This window comes from Toxorhynchites rutilus, chromosome 3 (assembly GCF_029784135.1).
Source record: "Toxorhynchites rutilus septentrionalis strain SRP chromosome 3, ASM2978413v1, whole genome shotgun sequence".
NCBI lineage: Eukaryota > Metazoa > Arthropoda > Insecta > Diptera > Culicidae > Toxorhynchites > Toxorhynchites rutilus.
In genome coordinates, this window is record NC_073746.1 from 72,288,296 (window position 1) to 72,304,971 (window position 16,676).

At 41.4% G+C, this 16,676-nt stretch overlaps 2 protein-coding genes across 3 annotated transcripts in view; one reads left to right on the forward strand and one right to left on the reverse strand.

Annotated features, from left to right (window-relative positions):
- The window catches only part of LOC129775671 (dymeclin), an 18,810-nt gene extending 12,741 nt beyond the window's left edge, over nt 1-6,069 (forward strand). The window contains exons 7-11 of one of the 2 annotated variants that reach the window (XM_055780668.1): nt 4,118-4,243; nt 4,309-4,635; nt 4,725-4,907; nt 4,970-5,092; nt 5,152-6,069. In XM_055780668.1, coding sequence (XP_055636643.1) covers nt 4,118-4,243; nt 4,309-4,635; nt 4,725-4,907; nt 4,970-5,092; nt 5,152-5,301 — 909 coding nt within the window. In that variant the 3' untranslated portion in view covers nt 5,302-6,069. The remainder of the gene's footprint in view (nt 1-4,117; nt 4,244-4,308; nt 4,636-4,724; nt 4,908-4,969; nt 5,093-5,151) is intronic. The other variant, XM_055780669.1, reaches the window with a different exon arrangement.
- Nucleotides 6,068-16,458, reverse strand: LOC129775672 (kunitz-type serine protease inhibitor bitisilin-1). The gene is made up of 2 exons (XM_055780670.1): nt 15,981-16,458; nt 6,068-6,539 (listed from the first exon to the last, which is right to left on the reverse strand). Exons 1-2 carry the CDS (start codon nt 16,292-16,294, stop codon nt 6,428-6,430), a joined length of 426 nt encoding a protein of 141 aa, XP_055636645.1. The 5' UTR covers nt 16,295-16,458; the 3' UTR covers nt 6,068-6,427.
- Nucleotides 16,459-16,676: the final 218 nt, after the last annotated feature.

Below are 16,676 nucleotides of genomic sequence, written 5' to 3' on the forward strand. Positions count from 1 at the left end.
TTTGACGACGAGTGCCGAGCGCTTCTGTGCGAGAAGGATGCAACACGCGCACCCATGCTCCAACGAGCGACTCGACAAAACGTGGAACGATACAGACTGAAGCGAAGGCAGCAAACACATCTCTTTCGGGAAAAAAGCGTTACCTGGACGTGAAAGAGTGTGAGGAGATGCTTTATCTTGACGAACAAACGCAAGGTGATCGAAATGTGGAGCCGGTACTACGATGAACACCAGCGCGCAGATAAGAGACCAAGACGGCGTTGATGAGGACTACACCGGTGCAGTGAGCACCGACGACGTACCACCCCCGCCGATGGGTGAAGGGTTAAGGAAGCCATTAATTAGCTAAAGAACCACAAAGCCTCGTAGTGGCTTTTTAAAGTGTGAATTTTCCACTTAAATCATCTTTAAAGCGTATTCATACAATGTACATCGATCAATAAGGTTTCAAATCGTAAGTTTTTGACATGTAGCATAATTTATAAATGTTCCTGCATGGTTTAGGAAGTCCTTAGGGGGACATTATTGCTCCTATCTATGCTATATTTTTTCTTCCAACGCGAAATTGGCAAAGTTGTTCCCTGAATGAACTCGAATAAAAAAAAAGTGTGCTGTGGACTGCACTGGAGGTCAAAGCGGTCAAATGCGCGCTGGCAATACCTGATCGTGGAATGGAAGGTAGATTACAGCGAGGGTCATTTGAACGGTGGGATTGTCAACGAGGGCACTTTCTAACCGGTGCATACCCCACGAAAGAAGCTGTGACGGAGTGCGCGTCAAGTTGGAGGGAATTGCCTAATCAGCGCTCCGTTGAGAAGAGAATTCCTGCGATAGTGACTGTGATGGGTTGTGCGTTAAGTTGGAGGGCAATTCCTAATCGGTCAACGTCTCGATGGGTAAACGGATACTTGCACGAAAGTTGTAAGCGGCATGTAGGAAAACAAGACATGGATAGAAAAAGTTGAAAAATGGGGTAAAAACAACGCCAGTTAACGTGTAAGACAGGTGTACTGCCCATGTTTGTATAGGAGACGTAAAAGACAGAATGAACAAAATCGACTTTTTCGCTGTTTCGCATTCTACACAATGTAATACGTTTGCTCAACATGCAAGCAAACATTTTTTGTTCGAAAACATTTGAGCAATTTTGAAAAAACGTTCTCGAAAAATGACTGTTTGTCCGCATAACAGACGTAGTTCCATACAGCCTTCATACATCGTTCGAAAATCAACAATTGTCAGTATTATGTGCTATAAGCTAAATCAACATTTGAATCACATTCTTTGAAGAGTCCAAACATGTATGTCACGATAGTGTCTTATTACTTAGTGTTTCCAAATAGATGCATATAAGAAACCATTGAAACGCTGCTCATATAATTACTATTTTCTGTACACGATGAACAAAGAGAAACAATTGTTATTACCTAAATCTCTGCATTTGGATCTTCAAGAAGAAACAATCAGATCAGTAGTAAAATTAAAATAATATTGGTTCTTAGCATTATAACTCCTCGGATTGAACATTGAATTATTCCACATACTCAGTATTTACTCACACCGTTGGAGTAAGTCACTGCACCATCTTTATGCGATTGATCGTGATATCGGTAAATCATGTTGCTAAAATCACCAACATTGCCTTTACAAATTCAATTAATTGAAAAAGCACGAACCGGTTGTTCTTATCACATCCCAGAGTATTCTTCATGAAAAAAGTACCAGCATAACCTCGCAACAAATAAAGAGCACCTTTTCCCCAGACATTTCACTAAATTTCTTCCAAACCTTTTTGATTTTATCCGATAACAACTGAAACTACCGACGAAGACGTTTTGAATATTATCGGAATTGTAAATACTAACGCTACAAACAGAGCAAACTGGTGATTACGTCTAGCTATGCGGACAAATGTTCATTGAAACGATTGATTGTCCGCATAAATAAACCTAAGCGTTTTCCAAATGGAAAAAATATGATGGCTATCAGAAGGTTCGTGGTGTGGGAGCGCAAGATCAGGTCAGTGAAGGCGGCGATAATGGCGTTCGCGAAGCATTCACACCCCTCCATTCATGAGATTTTAGATAGTAGCACTTTTTGCTGGGTCGATGGTCAACTCTACGTCGCCAACCGAAGTTAGCCATCTCTGCCAAGATCTGATGCGAGACTTTTTGAAGCTTGCCCTGTATCACGAAGCTAAATTCTGGAGACGCTGGATACATGAATATTTACCATTACTAATACGACGCACCAGTAGACGAAGGCAAGCATAATGGATGGCTAGGAGGGCGGATTCTGGATGTCTAGAATCACTTCCTAATTTTTCTAGTAGATACTTCCTTGCTCGTTGCCCATTTATTGTGTTAAATAGATTTTGATTTCTGTTGGTACAAATAATCACGCTACAGAAGGTGTACAATTGGTAGAAACCAGGAAAAACGAGTTCGTACACCACACTTCTATAGAAAATTGTGTATCCAATGTGTCCGCGGCCTAATCCTGTGCAACGGAGTAATCTATTACATGCAACTGCGTTACTGCGCCGTGAGTTGAATCTCAAACTTCCTTTATATACAAAAAAAAATAATGATTTTTCAAACTCGACAACGCTTGGTCGCAGGAGTTGTCTGGTAAACATATGGGGGAAATGATAAAGTCTTGTCCAGTTAGAATCCGTACGCGTTGCACATTTTACAGCGGCACAGTCAGTGGCCGCTGCAAGAAAGTTTTTACAGCGGTTTGTTTACAAATGTTTCCTCTTCTGGTGGTAAAAGTTTCAAATTTTTTCGTGCCGTAAGTCCGGAGTTATTCCACATGGAAGACAGAAGAAGAAAATTAATCTTGCACACCCACGTTGACAATCCAACGTGGTCGGGTGCGAAGATCGCGAAACAGTTGGATATCGCTAAAACTACCGTATGTGATGTGCTCAGACGATTCCGCGAGCGGAACAGCGTGGACCGGGCGGTTCAAAAGAAGCGTCGAAGCGGAACCTACGATCGTCAGCTGAATTGGAAGGTGTTGAGAACCGTCAGAGCAAACCCTGGACTGTCCGAACATGATATCGCTCAGAAATACGGTGCCGCTCGTAGTACCGTTCGACGAATCATTCACCGAGCTGGACTTCATTCCTACAAAGCAATCAAGCAACCAAATAGGACGATGAAGCAGAGTCTAGTGACGAAAACTCGCGCTCGTAAGTTGTATTATCAGGTACTAACGAAGTACCATGGATGCCTGCTCCAGGATGACGAAACTTATGTAAAAATGGACTTCGGCCAACTTCCGGGACAAAAATTTTATCTTTCCACGGCACGAGGCGATGTCCCCGCCAAATTCAAGTTCATGTTCATGGACAAATTTGCCAAGAAGATGATGATCTGGCAGGGTATATGCACCTGTGGTGCGAAGACGCCGGTTTTCATCACTACAAAGACCATGGATTCGAAATTGTACAAGGAAGAGTGCCTGAAGGAGCGTGTGTTGCCTTTCATAAAGGCACACAATGGTCCCGTTAAGTTTTGGCCTGACTTAGCGAGTTGCCACTATAGCCGGGAGGTTCTCCAGTGGTACCGCGACAACGGGGTGGATTTTATCGAGAAGGAGTTCAACCCACCAAACTGCCCCCAATTCCGCCCAATTGAAAAATATTGGGCGATTATGAAGCGGAAGCTAAAGAAGACCGGAAAAATGGCTCGGGACGCTGCAGGGATGACCAGATTCTGGAAAAAACTGGCCACAGAGGTCGACACTGCCGCTGTGCAACGTTTGATGGGAGGAATCACCAGAAAAGTGAGAAGTTTCATCAGAAATGAAGAAAAATAATTTTAAGGACATTTTTTTGTAAAAGTGCAAGAATATATCTTTCTTTTGGTTGATCACTCTTTTTTGTATGTCATTCTATCTCCGAGATATAAATGATTTCTTCCGTACGGATTCTAACTGGACAAGACTTTAGACAATACTTTGAATAGAATGTACTCCATTTTATTTGCGCTCCAATATATAAAACTAATAACAATGTTCAGATTTTGGAATGGCTTAAGAACATCGAACTAGCGTGCCTGTTCTTTTTCATATTTCATTACTATCGCCCATCCTAAAATTGCTCTTCCAGGTGATACCGATTCTTCAAACGCTTTACAATGCCCCAGATAGTACATCTCATCACATATACATGTCTCTGATCGTGCTCCTGATTCTGAGTGAAGATGATAACTTCAACAAGAGTGTCCATCAAATCGTAAGTTTCCCACGTGCACACAGTAAAAATCATACTAATGTTTCCCAAACTTCAAACGTTCGCAGATCCTGAAGAACATCACCTGGTACACGGAACGATCGATCAGCGAGATTTCGCTCGGCGGCCTGCTCATTCTGGTCGTCATACGAACCATCCAGTACAACATGCTGAAAATGCGGGACAAATATCTGCACACCAACTGTCTGGCCGCTCTGGCCAACATGTCGGGTCAATTCCGCTCACTCCATCCGTATGTAGCCCAACGGCTAGTTAGCTTGTTTGAAACGCTCGCTAAAAAGCACGCCCGACTCGACCAGCAGCTAAAGCAAACCGTCAATGGGAATGCTTCCAACGTCACCGTACCCATTGCGGTTCCCTCGTCGGAGGATATGGTGAGTTTTTCGGAGCGGGACGGGGAACAGGGAACGGGAAATGTTCAACCTTCCAAAACCGATTGGAATATGATTCCACACTTATCCAGTTGCAGGATCTGTCGGTGCTAGAGGAAGTGCTCCGGATGGTGCTGGAAATTTTGAACTCATGCCTATCGCACCAGCTCGTATACTGTCCGAATCTAGTGTACACGTTGCTGTACAAGCGCAACGTTTTCGAGGCCTTCCGTAGTCATTCGGCGTTTCAGGATATAATACAGAATATCGATATGGTAGGGAGGAGTCTCGTACTGTTTGATTGGTGTTTTTGGTAATCTTCATTCCTTCGCCATAGGTTGTAGGATTTTTCTCTTCCAGACTAGTGCGTGTACAAGATCAGCGGGGAGAACTCGGAGTGAATGAGGTTTTAGAAGTTATATCAAAGGGAGCCAGTCAGTGGTCTAGTGATCGATTAAGGGTAAGTTTGATTTGTTGTTTTCCTGTATTCAACTCGAGGATAACTTGTGTTTTCCGTAGAAATTTCCCGACCTGAAATTCAAGTATGTGGAGGAGGATGCCCCGGAGGAGTTCTTCATCCCATACGTCTGGACGCTGGTATGCAAAGCTGGCTGTGTTCATTTCAGTTCCGAATCAATCAAGGGAGTAACGACGGAGATCAGTTGTTAACTAGGTGTGCCTCACCTCTCCCCTCTAATCGAGTGTAATATATGGAGTAGTTTTTCCATACACGTTTTCTTCCTTCTTGTCTCAAGGAAATGGTTGCAATAACAGTTTCAAACTTGTGCCGACACTCATTTAGACATATGTCCAACTCAAACAATAGGCCAGCTCTACAAACAAATGCAATCAAGTTTCATATGGATTATTGAGAAACACTGATCGGGAATTTGTAGTATTTAAGGCAGACCAATCTTAGCATTCCTTGGGCAGCAGAAATTGGTAGCAGTGGGGAATTTCCGAACATCCGACACTTAAACCTAACGCCTCCGAACTTAGCTTTTTGACATGATGTTCCGCGGCTTCCCAACACCTTTCTGTACATAAACAACTGTCCTTTTTATAATTTTATTTTTCTTTATCATTTACAACGTTTCTGCGTTCACAAGATTATTTATTGCCCATAAGAGAGTAGTATCGATTCTGTTTGTTCTGTGTGTAGCAATTGATTTTTCGATGTTAGAATAGTTCGGTTTATTTTGCGAATTGTGACAGCAAAGCAGCAAACAAAGAATCAATAAAGCAGGAACCGTTTTAATGTGTAGAAGGCATGTATCATATAGCGGATGAGTTAGAGAATCTTCGGAGTTACAGTTATTGAGCAGCTTTCAAATTGGCATACGTTGAAGGTTGATTTGTATAAAGTTCGAAGCAGTTAGTCACACTTAACAATTATTGAAAGAAAAAGAACAACAAATGATATACAAAGTTTACTAATTTCAAAAAAGGGTGTTTTATTTACGTTTATATCAGTACCATCAGTATCGTAATAATATTATAAATATCTTAAACATTCTTAGCACAAAAACTTTCACTCGCTAACACTAATTGTCGAAGGCAACAATCGCATTTCGGGGGTTACCGCTTAAAGCCTTAAAAGTATCACTTGGTGGGGGCAATGGGTTCAATGTCGATGATGACAGGATGATGACTCTTTTCGTCAGCTCATATTATTTTCTTATTTGTACCTCATGTTTTTTTTTCTCTTTCTCCATTTTCTCGCTCATGGAGATTATCCCTCGGTTAAATGTGGTTAAATAGCTCGACGATGAAAAACGTTCCCCTGTCTGGCAGATCACACTCCTTTGCACGTTTCCATGCATTTTTCGTACGACATGAAGTTGTTGGCGTTTCCGTCGCATCCACCGAAGGTGAACTCGTGGCACGTCTTGGAATCGGGGTCGTACCTGTTGGAGATAAAGGAAAAAGAGGAAGTAATAAGTAAATAAAATTGCTTCAAGTAAAAAATTCGTAAACGAATTTTGTATGAATTTAACGGGTGAAACGATTAAATTTGGTCAACGTAAATTTGACGTATTTCCTTTGAGTGTGCATTTAACAAACCCTGAATAAAGGGCGAACACGAAAATCTTGCGACACATAACTTTTTTACCATTGGGTAAAAATCAACAAATTTTGCACACTTTCTCATTGATGTGTATTGTCTACATGCTGTCAAACTCGAAGTCGTGTTTTTCGATTCAACGAAAATGGAGGTGAACCAACGCGAGTCGAGAGAACAAATTCTTTCCACACACCTGGAATTTCCCGACCTGTCGCACCGGCAGTTGGGAAAAATGTTGAACATTCACCATTCAACCGTCTCCAGAGTGTTGAAGCGGTTCCAGGAGCGGTTGACGTTGGACCACGGCAAAGGAGCTGGAAGAAAACCGGGACCGGAGAACAAAAAGACGGAGGGAAAGGTGAAGCGAATGATTAAAGCAAATCCCAACGTCTCAAGCCGTGATTTGGCTGAAAAGATCGGCATGTCGCAGAGCTACGTCCAGAATGCAAAGAAGACAGCTGGACTATATACATACAAGGTACAGAACTTCCCAAACCGCGATGAGCGGCAACAATCGACGGCTAAAACTCGGGCACGGAAGCTCTACGAGAAGATGCTGACAAAATATAGCTGCTGTGTGATGGACGACGAAACGTATATAAAAGCCGATTTTAAGCAAATTCCGGGGTTGGAGTTTTTCACCGGCAAGAGCAAGTTCGATGTGGACGACAAATTTAAGAAGAAGAAAATGTCGAAGTTCGCCTCCAAATATCTCGTTTGGCAGGCCATCTGCTCTTGCGGACTGAGGAGTGAGCCTTTCGTGACAAAGGGCACAGTAAATGGCTAGATCTACAAATCTGAGTGCCTCGAGAAGCGCCTTTTGCCGTTCTTGCAGCAGCACGACAAAGCTCCGCTATTTTGGCCAGATTTGGCATCATGCCACTATTCTAAAAGTGTCCTGGAGTGGTATGAGGTCAATTCTGTCCATTTTGTTCCAAAGAACATGAACCCGCCAAACTGTCCGGAGCTGCGCCCGGTGGAGTAGTACTGGGCAATAATGAAGCGGGAACTTCGGAAGAGCAAGAAGACAGTGAAAGACGAGAAGTACATGTTAAGAAAATGAAAAAAAAAACTGAGAAACTGGTTCCGGATGACACTGTAAAGACTTTGATGGAGGGCATCAAGCGAAAATGCGTTCAATTTTACACTCAAGGCTCCATCGATTAACTTTTCTTTTGATTTTTGAAGTAAATATATGTATAAAACTACCCTAAAATTTTGGTTTGATTCGAAACATTATAAGAAAATTGGCATGTTATTTTCGGTGTCGCAATAACTTCGTGTTCGCCCTTTATCCCTCATTTTGTACACCCAAACAAGCGTTGGCAGAAAAAATGCTTTTTCGTGTGCTGAGGAATGAAATGAACAAATAGAAGTACCTTTTTTAAAAGCATTAAAATGTTTGTGTGTATGGGAGTAGACATCTCTTTCTCTCGGACTGAATGTCAGCTTGGGATTGTACCCAAAAAAAGTCCAAACGATGCCAACGGGGATAGAACCAAGGCCGGCTGCAAAGCAAGGCTGTTTTACACAACCACGCTATCCACATAGCCACTGGTGCTGCTGCATAAATGCGTGATCATATTAGACTTCATTATAAAATGAAGATGGAAGGTGTTTTATAAGAGTAAAAAGGAGTGCATAAACGTGAAATTATATCCTTTTCGGCCTTGGCCGTGTATATGGCAAAGTAGGCGAAAAGCTTTAACGTGTGCTAATTTGCAATATGTCTCTTGTTTTGCTCGATCATATTGCTGTTATATTGCTATAGCATATAAATTGTACAAATGATATATCAGTATGGGGGAGTAGCACATTTTCTGTTATTTTTAAGTTTATTTAATGTAATAAATCGGGATGCCAAAACATGTGCAAGAAATAAATTTTGGATGTATAAATGGAAGTGTTGCTTAGCTTGGCCTTGCGTTATGGAAAACCTGGTGGTCGGATGAAGTGCGTCACTGGGGGATAAGACGGGGAGGCCTATTGAATTATCTTCAAATAATTTAGGAGTACCGGTGAGTTACTTTGTTTTTTTTTTCAAAAAGTAATGTTTCATTCTGCAAAAATGGTTACAAATTTAATATTTAAAGTATTGCCCATCGCTAGTCACAACTTTTTCCCAGCTTTCTGGCAATGCACGGAACCGTTTGCGGAAATAATCGGCTGGTTTGTCGGCTAACCACGAATCGATCCAATTTTTGACTTCATCAACCAGGCCATGTTGCATCGATCGAAAAAGGTAGTAATCGGACGGAGCAATCGGCCTTATTCTGCGTGGCGTGTGAGGTGAGATGACAATTGTCACTTATGTCACGCGATTCCACCAGGCGTATGCCGTGAGAAATCTCACTTGAATGAACTCTCACTTTATTCCCGCTCTCAAATATACGTGACGATTGTCACATGAACTGGGATTTCTAGGTGACAATCGTCGACATGTCTTGAGGTGTCGACAGTGCATGAAAACAAATGAAAAAAGGAAGAGGAATAATAAGTGTTTTTTTGGGTCGTATAGAATCGATAGTAATGGTATTATATGTATCAATAAATTCAATTTATCTTCAATTTTCACAGTACGAAAGACAAATTGCAACTAGTTTGTTTTTTTTGTGAAAGCGGTAGTGAGTCTGTTATTCCTCAATTGGACGAATAAGCACACCGAAATTATTTTCATTTCATGAAATCTATTTATTTTCTCTAAAATATATCTATCATATGGGTCTTGTGTTTCATCTATCTATCCGCGAGTCATCGTCACCGAACTGCATATCCATTTCAGAAGCCGTGGTATATGCCCGAGCCGGAGCCAGAGCAACAATTTAACACTGAGAGTGCAGAGAGCAGCAGCAACTACGACCAAAACAAACAAAAATGCTAAACTTTACAGGATGCAATCAACTGTTTCACCAAATCTAAATCAAATACCTGCAAATTCGGCAGAATGTCCTGATACACAAACAACAGGCCAGGTTAAATCAGATCTATAGATACGGTACTGACTGCAGCAAAACAAATATCTGACCTCTCTGAGCGAAACAAATAAAATTCTGGGATGCCAGATGTTTTTTCTCAAATATATGCGATAAAAATCTGAAATATTTGTAAATATGTGCCAATGTCTGACATACTGACCAGCTTCGTTTATCATATGGAATCAATAATGTTTTGTCACTATTTTAAATAGCCTGCAGCAGGAATAAAAGGTTATGATAAAAGTTAAATGTCTACAAATTCGTGAACACATGTGCGAATGTGGCATCTCTGATCAGATTTGGCAACCAGCAGAATGAACGCCTTGTCACTTGCTGTTCATCCTCTCACATACATCAAATGAACCTCTCACGGCATCCGAAACGACTGTAGGAATAGAGTGAGGAGAGTTGCGTGATGGTGATGTGACAATTGTCATCTCACCTCACACGCCGCGTAGAATCAGGCCGAATGTCTGGAGAATACGGTGGTTGGAATAGGATCTCCCATTTCAGCGTTTCCAAGTATGTTTTGACCGGTTTCGCGACATGCGGCCGAGCATTGTCGTGATGCAAAATAACTTCATCGTGTCTTTGATTTTTCTACAGTGCACGACTCAAACGCATCAATTGTTGTCGGTAGAGGTTCTCCGTAATGGTTTCATTTGGTTTTAGCTGCCCATAGTACACCACATCCAGCTGGTCCTACCAAATAAACGGCATAACCTTCTGGCCGTGAATATTCCGCGCGGCCGTCGTTGTTGATGCATGGCCGGGGTGTCCAAACGTTGCTCGACGTTTAGGATTGTCGTAATGGACCCACTTTTCATCGCCAGTAACGATTCGATGCAAAAAACCTTTCTTTCGTTCGCACGTGAAAGAACGGTGTTCGACGTTTCGTGGCTTCAATTCATACAGCACCCAATGTCCTATCTTTCGGATCATTCCCATTGCTTTCAAACGATCGGATATGGTTTGCTGAGCTACTCCAAGTGTATCTGAAGTTCTTGTTGTGTTTGTGACGGATCTTGATCGAGTAAAGCCTCCAATTCTTCATCTTAAAACTTTTTTGGCGGTCCGGAATGTGCAAACCACGTTCGACACGTTCGCTCAGTTGGAGCATGGTCACCATAAACTTCCACCAAAATATGATGACTTTCCGCAGCTTTCATCTCCATATTGAAGTGATGAAGTAACGCTCCCCGCAAAAACACTGTCGTTGGTACGAAATTCGACATATTCGAAGAGACAAAAAACTATGTTGTTTTACGCTTCAACTTTTTGACATATACTGAAAAAGACGCTCAATGACTTTCCAACGAATGTCTGAATATTTGATTCACTGGAAAAATAATCAAGTTACGCCATCTGTTGTAAAACCGAAGAAACTTACCGGTACACCTAATAGATACTTCACGATACTGTGTGTTTGTATTGTTTCCTGTTTTTCTCTGCTAATTTGAGAGTCTATTCCGCACATTTTACGTTGTGTCGGCTGAAAGGGGTATGAATTGTTTTGTTCTGTAGTTCAATTTACGATTGTTAACGACTAATTTACCTAATAACGATTCTGTAGCCATCCAGCCAGCAATCAGTCGGCGAGGGAGTCCAAAATGGCCTTGCTCAAGGTTGAGAGTTTAGGTTGAGGATTCTAAATTGAGTTTCAAGCCTCTATAATTCTCTTTCTCTCTCTCTCTCTCTCTCTCTCGGGAGAGACCTTGTGTGAATTGTTTCGAGCTTATTCTTATTTTTTTCTATTTTTGCGATTTCGCAAGCATTTTTCTGGATTAAAAGTGGTGTCAAAGTACAGCACGTTTTAAGCAGGACGTGAAGTAATCATTTTCTTGCGCTAAGAGCTGTGTTCATCGGTGGGAAACTGAAGGTGTCTACGATGTTTGCTTTAGTGTAGAGGTGTTTCCCGTACATGGATTTTCATGGATAACCTCCGTTGTCAGCTTACAAAATATGTAAAGAATTGCGAAATTCGACACACAATAAATCCAAAAAAAATTGTTGTTCCGGCCACCGGGTAAGCGAAATTATATTTTTGGGATTTCGTTTCGACGAGTGGTTGAGAGTCCGCGTTTACAGAATCTCATCAATTCCTCAAATTCCTCAATTCCCTAGTGAATGTACCAACGTTGCCGGCATCGTTATTGACTATTTAAAGTTCGAATCGTGTGCAATTTCATTGGTTCAGATTAATCACGGAGAACAACTGCGAACTGTACAGTCTACCCAAGCTCACGTTCAAGCTCAAACTCAAGCTCAAGCTCTGTTCTCCATGTTAAGGACAGTTCCCGCGATCTAACGCCCTGATGACTGGCTAAGACTATCTATGCTATCCGCCGCCTCGAATTCAACTCAAAGACTCAACGTTATATTGAAGCAGCAGTCATCGACACATCTGTAGAAGCGTTGTGCCCATGAGATCCGTTACGATTGATAGAAGATAGTCGATCATTTATATGGGTGCACAAAGCGACGGATTATGGGAATCTTTTTTTTTTTTTATTAAATCGTTTATTTTTACAGGCTCAGTTACATAAGTTTAAAGGAGCCAAACTCCTATCTGTATAGTTACAAGTATACATAGACATTTTTTATTAATTCTAATGTTAATGAAGTAGAGAACCGATTACTCGCGGCTTGCTCGAGTTTAGAAGGGTGACATTTTGTTTCAGGAAAAGGATGGAATATAAGGATTTGTTGACAATGTTCACACTCACATTCGCACTCACATTCATCATACTCAATTCTTAAGCCTATCTTATATCTAACATGTATTTACATTTCACCTTATTCTATTGTTAGTAAGAAGGGATTTGATTTCTCGCGAAGGAAAAGGAAAAGGAGAATATAAGGATATAAGGACAATCACACACGAAGATCGATAGCTTTTAGGAAGACATATATTTGGGACATGTAATCAAGGTCTAACCGAGCCAACACATCTCTCACCGGCACATTGGGCTGCCTTCCTCTAGCCCGAAGAGAGTTTTCTAAATTCGATCTGGCAACAAGATACTCCTCGCACGACCAAACAACGTGTTCGATGTCGTGGTAACCTTGGCCACAAGCACAGATATTGCCATCGGCAAGATTGAAACGAAAGAGTAGCGCGTCTAACGAACAGTGATTGGACATGAGTCGAGAGAAGGTGCGAATAAAGTCCCGACTTAAGTCCAGACTTTTGAACCATGGTTTGAGGCTAACCTTAGGGATAATCGAGTGAAGCCACCGACCCAATTCATCTTCGTTCCACTTACGTTGCCAGTTAGCGATGGTATTTTTACGGACTAAAGAATAAAATTCGTTGAAAGCGATTTGACGCTGATAAATATCGCCTTCAATTGCACCTACCTTTGCTAATGAGTCAGCCCTCTCATTACCCTGAATTGAGCAATGTGAAGGGACCCAGACAAAGGTAATGACATAACAGCGTCTGGATAAAGCACTCAAAATTTCTCGTATTCTCTCAAGGAAGTACGGCGAGTGCTTTTCCGGCCTCACTGAACGGATAGCTTCGACAGAGCTAAGACTATCCGTTACAATGTAATAGTGTTCAACAGGTCGTGAGGCGACGCTGTCCAGCGCCCAATGAATTGCTGCCAATTCAGCAATATACACTGAGCAAGGATTCTGAAGACTGTGTGAGGTGCTAAAAAATTCGTTGAACACTCCAAATCCTGTGGACTCGTTTATAGTGGACCCATCAGTAAAGTACATATTATCACAATTGACACGCCCATACTTTGCATTGAAGATCGAAGGAACGATCCCCGATCGATGATAATCTGGAATTCCATGGATTTTCTCCTTCATGAACAGATCAAAATGTACAGAGGAATTGATGTAGTCAGGAAAACAAACACGGTTGGGAGTATACGAAGAAGGATCAACCTGCATGGAGATGAATTCATGATATGAGCTCATGATTCCTGAATGAAAATTTAGCTCGATAAGCTGCTCAAAATTTCCGATCACCAATTATGGGAATCTTGTAATGAAGAAATTTGTGAGTCAGGCCATTTGCTCTTGTTCGAATGCAGACATGGGTGATCACCTTCAAATGTTGAGTATGTTCGAGAAGGCATATTCAGAGCTAGTCGAAAGATTTACTTTAACCAAAATACTATGAACACGTACAGTTATGTCCCAAGCGGAGTTCTATGCGTTCAAGCAGCGGGTGCATACGAGGGTCACTATTTATATTTCGGGAATAGGAACAAAAACAAATAGTTAAGCTGCGAATATATTTTTATTGTTTTTCAAAGTACTCGCCACGATGATCGATACACTTTTGCATGCGCTTAAACCAATTTTCAAAGCATTTATTCCAATCGACACGAGTCTTTTTTTTGAGCGATTGTCAAATTATGTGGAATCCAACGTGAATATAATTTTCGCACAACTAAGTGTTCATGTAAAATCGCATATATGCTGGTGGAACTAATGCTTAGGGATGCCTCAATCTCACAATAGGTTACATGACGATCTTGCTTAATCATTTCGTGCATAGCATCGATGTTTTCTGGCACTACAGTCGATTTTGGACGACCTTCACGAAACACGTCGGACAGCGAACTACGACCACGATTGAATTCACTATACCAGCGATACACAGTGGTTTTTGATGGAGCTTCATCGCCAAAAGTCAAATTAAGTTGATTGACGCACTCTTGTTGTGATAATCCACGTCGAAAGTCGTAAAAAATCATCGCACGAAAATGTTCACGATTCAGTTCCATTTTTTTGCCGAGACCAAACTTTCAACTAAATATAAAATAAACAAATAGCGTCCGTATGACAAAATGTTCTGAGTACGTATATCGTCAAAAATGTCAAACTTTACGATGGAACCGTCAGCTGGACTCACATGACATCAGTGTTGCCAATTCCCGAAATATAAATAGTGACCCTCGTATTAAACCCTCATGCGAAGTTATCGACCGACTGGAGATACACATCGACCCAGAGACATTTCATGAGATAGCATGAAATAATAGAATTTCTTGAGGGTTGACCGTCGACACATCGTGCGCTTCCGACTGAAGAGCCCAAGGAAGAGGGCTCGCGGTCTTATGACCGACTCGAAAGAACGAACCATCGATCATTCCAAAAAATAAGTCCGAACAAGATCCGAGTTATCATAGCTTCGTGATGAAAAAAAACTTCGCGAGTGTTCAACCCTAAATGACTTAGAAACACTGGTGAAAAGCATCCTAAAGCGCTAGGTAGCCTCTGAGTTCGCGTAGCTTGTACATTGGTTGACGAACATCACATCACATTATTAAAGAGTTGAGGCATATAATATTCTGGATAAGATCCGATTAACAGATAAAACTGTTGAGACAAATCATGAACCCTTATACAACAAATGGATTTGAACAGTAAGGGGCTTATTTCAGAACATTGCTAATTAAATTCCAAACCTCCATTTCTACTTGCATGCATGCATGCAAAATTAGGAAGCTAGTTTGTTGTTCAGATAGATCGTGCATTGAGGAAACTTTTCAGTGTAGTTTGGAAAGTATAAAAAGGAGATTAACCCTTGTCACGGGAAGAAGATCTTTACCAAATCTTCGTATACAATTTCTCGGAAAAATGCATAATATATAAATTCATTATTATCGCTTCTCGGCCTAAAGGCTAAGATCAAAGTGTAGGATAAATTCATTACCACCTTTTTTCGTGGAAAAGTGATGGTTTTTCATACTTTTTTTTCGACAAATTTCAAAAAAATGAAAAAAAACGTTGTAATAGTGGAGGCTAGATCAAAAATGCATTCATCCTGCATCATCCAAAAATCCCTCAGAACCTTTATAGGTTTTTAACTTTTCAGATGTTATTCTTAAAAATAGTGAACTATTTAGCTTTTGTGCAATATTTAAATTATTCGGAGGAACACGGTGGACGAATATGATTTAGACGAACTATCCTCTTTTGTGAAATAGTTAAACAGCAATTAGAACCCCAAGTAGTGCATGGAAGAAATGGAAAGTATTTTCCAGTAACATTAATTTATCCCAAATGAAAGAAAAATAAGATCGCGACGTGTTTCTTCCGTTCGTACTAAAAAATTATGGATCAGTTTGCATTTCAGTGTATTTTCCAATTGCTTCTTTTCAATTATTTTTAATCGGATAATTTCCCTCCATCTTAACTCTTGCAAAAGCAGCCCTCTTCGCGAAGCTTCCGCAAAATTGCAACACACCATTTCCATAGCGAAACCACAACTTTCACCGACACTACCTTTTTCGCACGTTCGCACATCACAAATCATAGAGGTCTTTGACGCATCGACTCACCTCCATCTGGGAAGCAGCGCGCGGCAGACTCCCTTCCGCTGGGGTAGCTTGCACTTTTCGCCCTTGATTCCGGTATCTACTCGGTTACTTGGCGCCAGCAGAGCGGCTGAACCCTCCCGCTTGTTGTACGCATTTTCATCATCGAATTCATCGTAATCACTTAGGTACTCTAACATTTTGTAGAACATTTTTCCACCCTCACTGGTCAGCTGGTCCCAGACATCGCGTGGCCTCGCATCACTGATGCGGATGGTCATCAGGAAGGATACCGCCACACCGAGTGCGATCCATCGGGCACTGTTTGAAAATTGCATCTTTTGCGGCGACACTTTATACTGACACTTTAATCGGAAAATTTCACTCTTGCTTTCAACAACAACAAACAATTTCCTTCACGCTTGTGGTATGAGAGTTTACCGTTTCACTCCACTTTGGATACTGACTTTGGCCCGTTACGCGATCTTCTGTTTTATTGAGTAGCAAGCAACACACGCAGGGTTCCTCTGGCGTACGTCACCTTTTCCACCTCTGCAGGTGTCCACTTCGTTGATCGCGTGCAAAAGAAAAACCCAAATGCGATCAATGAGATGCGCGCGGCGGTGGTCGTACTTTACCCGACCGTGCCGTGGAACAATCTTGTGTTTTTTAAAGTCATTTTATGTTTTTGTTAGTTTCAACAATATACAGTGAACAATT

What these genes read in the sequence shown, in the direction of transcription:
- LOC129775672 (XM_055780670.1), bottom strand. Translation starts at nt 16,294, where the DNA reads ATGCAATTTTCAAACAGTGCCCGATGGATCGCACTCGGTGTGGCGGTA. An exon ending in GCGCTGCTTCCCAGATGGAG is followed by an intron (nt 6,540 to 15,980) that starts GTGAGTCGATGC and finishes TATCTCCAACAG; the next exon opens with GTACGACCCCGATTCCAAGA.